Here is a 3546-nt window from a genome sequence, read left to right as displayed (position 1 = left end):
AACTGCAAAATGTCTGTTGTGCATTTGTAAAAATCTCTCCGTTAATGCCAAATATGCAGTTTTATTGTGTTTATACAACAGGGTGAAATACTTTCCTCTGTGCCTAGAGCGTGACTTTGGCACAATTTATTGACTCATTTCACCATCTTGTCCATACTCCAACAAGGAAACTCATTATGTAGGTTATGTTTCCAAGCAGTGCTACTGCTTTGCTGCAAGAACCTAACCTCTTGGGCAAGGTAGGCTTATTCTTCACTGCATTTCCTTAGGTTCACAAGTTGACACATTTGTGCATTCAGAAGATGAAGAATCAATGCAAGACCCACTTCCTTTCATTTAAACATTTACAGTAACTCAAAAACAGTGAAGAAACCAAAACAGGGACACACAGTATGAACATAGAGTCTTCTACAGACCAACAGCTGTGAAAGATACCCCGATTCAGGTGGTTTTCCCAGTTCAGAAGAGAAATACCTCTCCAACTTCTGATGTTTACACCATTCAAAATATTCAGGTAGCCGATTTTGAAGTAATTTTAAGTTTTCCAGAAAAACAAACCAAAACAAAACAAAGCAAGACTACCACTTGAGTGAGAAGAATGCTAAAGTGGTATTTTTTTATAAATAAATGCTTCTAATGCATAGCCTGTGAGAATCCTGTTGACTCGTTGGAAAAAAAAACATGTATAAAAACTTCAGCTATTAGATTTCCTTCTATTCATTTTTTCCTGGGTAACCTGCACTGTATAAAAACATTAATTTGCTCAGTTCAGGACAGATGTCCCAGTTCAAGAGAGGATATCCACTCCGAAAGTGATTAATTCCTATTAACTTCATGCCTTTATTTAATAAAGTTAAATTTAATAATGTATTTACATAATTTTCTGAAATAAACTATTGTTTAATCCTGCATTAATTTCTTAACAGTTGCAGGACACACCATCTTACATTGCAAGCCCGCACTGCAAACTGATGGCTCATCACAAGTCCTGTTTTCCTCACAGTAGCTACAAAAAGCTAAAGCAGAATTTAAGTTTTGCTTTCATTTGCTTGCTCCCTTCTCCCCCTCTTCCACTCTATTTTTCATTCCTTTTTTCCTTTTAGACTTTATCCCTCAAAGCAATTAAATAATCTAACACATAGTAGCAAAAAGTGATTTAATTAAGGAGTGAATCCATGCTGAACATTCTGCAATGCACCCAAGTATGTGTGAACTGCAGGTTTTGGAAACAGTTTGTTTACTGTAAACAAAACTTGTGCTTTGTGAAAGAAGTCCTCCTAAAGATATTGAAAATTCCAAGTGCTCAGTACCTTGGGGAAAAAATTGCAGCACTTGAAATATTTTAATAGATTTACTAGTGAATATTCCTCTCTCAGGTATAGTGTCACCATTTTTTTCCAGTTTTCTTTCATTTCTTCACATACTGACATTACTCAAAGCACATAGATTTATTCAAGTTATCTTCAAAAATAACTTAGCGATTTTTTTCAACTGATTTGGCACTTTATAGTGGCAGCATCTAGACAATATCAATACAAAATTTCAAATTATAGTTTCAGAGATATCTTCTCGCATGTGTATTTCTAAACCACTTATTAAAGGACAGCATTACAAACAAACCCATCTGCTGTGGTACCACTGTTCTCCACATTCATTACAAATAACGTAAGTCAACATTTGTTCATCGGGATTTGTGTTTCGCACCCAGCCTGGGAGAAAGAGCGTTCCCCTGGCGATCATAGTGACAGTGCAGTCAAATTTTTCACAGCGCCTACACTTTATTTTGTTTGTCTGTGTGCCATTAATAACCTGTGGAAGCTGATGCTCCTGAACAGATGATTCTGTGTACAGAGCCCGGAGCTGCTTCAGTTCATCACTGGCCATTTCCATCACTGTCATCTCAGCAAAAGCCTTTGGACTCAAAGCGCCTGAGAAAAGGTTATGTTTTAAGTGGCAATTTTTAGGGTTCTTAAGGTTAGAGATTTTGCTTCTGATGCAATTTTTATACTTCTTGTCATTTTTAGCATGAAGAGCAAAAATATGTTCTTCAATTTCTTTAGATAACTCTAGCCATTTATCGGTTCCTTCTTCAGCTTTGGCAGAACCAGCCAAAGCTTTATAAAGAAGATCTGCACATTTACACCTCAGAGCTCTCATCTGATCCTGCTGCAGTCTTGCCTCATTAACAAGAGCTTCAGACTCTTCATTATCGGAGTGCTGTTCCTCAAAAGTAGAAAGCCGATTCACGCTGCTTTCTGCATCGTTATGTACCACATTTTTAACAGTCTGCGATGGGACCAACATTTTAGAACCGTTAGCACCCAATTCCTCCTGCTGACACTGTTCTTCAGACAGCAACTGCTCCCCAGCAACCACACCAAGATGTTCAACTTCCTCTTTCACATACACAGAAGCTGACTTTTTAATTTGCATTGACTGAACACAGTTATTCTTGTAAAGTGCTTTCCACCTTGATAATAACTGCTTTGCTTTCTTTTTCAACTCTGCTGAAGGACAGCTCTTGAGTACTCTGTATACAGCCGTGGCAACTTCTGTCCCCTGAAGATATTCTATAGTCATATCAACATCTTCAAGGTCTTTAAGATGATCCTCGATATCTTGGAAATTGTTCTCAGACAGTAGCTTTTCAATACAATAGGCTCTGTGTACAATATTTTTCTGGTCAGACATTTTTAACCCTGAAAGCAAAAAAAAAAAAATTTATTGTATTTACTGCAGTTATGACATTAATTCATTCTCTCTATATTATCACAAGGTTTTCTTGCTAATTTACACTATTTTTTTTATACGTGTCGCTGGTTTTGCCAACCTTTTCTTGAAGTGGTGTATAGTGGAGGAAATGCAAAATACAGAGGCGTCTGGGTCCTGGGGAAGCGCAAGTGGGCATGACAGTCTAACTCATGCAAGGAGAATACTGGTGGAAAGAGCCCAGGGACTTCCTCTGGGGTAGGGTTAATAATTTTAAAAGTAGGGTATGACACTATTTTTTAAGGAAAAGCACAGTGTTGTGCCAAAAAAAACCACACTAAAAAAGATACTGTTAGCATAATAAAAATTTAGTCATATTTGTTGTATGCATGTACACCACAAGAGAAGTTCACAGAGAGGTTCTTGACTGCTACAAGAAGGCAGGTAACTACACAACTACTCTGCTGTATGAGACTGCAGGTAGACCTGGCAGCCTTTTGTGCATTAGCAGACGAGTACCACTGGACTACCAAGGAGCAATCAGTTCTGAAATTCAGCATTTTTCTACCAAAAGCACCGGATAAACACCTGTTGATGTTTAAAATTTAGACACTGTTAACAAATGACACCCTCTGCAAAAAAAAGTAAAAATAAAATAAAAAGGAGGCTATGTATGTATGAGGCCCCTTCTCATACATACACAGAAACAAAAATATTAGTAGGATTTTTATAGTATTAGTGTCAACAAATTTAATTTAATAAAATGCTATTTTCAGAGGATCTGCTTGGTTTTCTATCACACAAATTTAAAGCCTATTAAAAGTGAAGTCTATCCAA

General features: G+C 37.0%; 1 protein-coding gene across 1 annotated transcript; it reads right to left on the bottom strand.

The window, feature by feature from the left end:
• Positions 1–1379: 1379 nt before the first annotated feature.
• On the bottom strand, positions 1380–2693 carry TCEANC (transcription elongation factor A (SII) N-terminal and central domain containing). Its single transcript, XM_010188878.1, has one exon. The coding sequence runs from the start codon at positions 2689–2691 to the stop codon at positions 1609–1611; it is 1083 nt and encodes a 360-aa protein (XP_010187180.1). The 5' UTR covers positions 2692–2693; the 3' UTR covers positions 1380–1608.
• Positions 2694–3546: the final 853 nt, after the last annotated feature.

This window comes from Mesitornis unicolor, unplaced genomic scaffold (assembly GCF_000695765.1).
Source record: "Mesitornis unicolor isolate BGI_N332 unplaced genomic scaffold, ASM69576v1 scaffold34777, whole genome shotgun sequence".
Taxonomy (NCBI): domain Eukaryota; kingdom Metazoa; phylum Chordata; class Aves; order Mesitornithiformes; family Mesitornithidae; genus Mesitornis; species Mesitornis unicolor.
The sequence above is the reverse complement of the archived record's forward strand: the minus strand, read 5'-3'. Positions and strand labels throughout refer to the sequence as shown.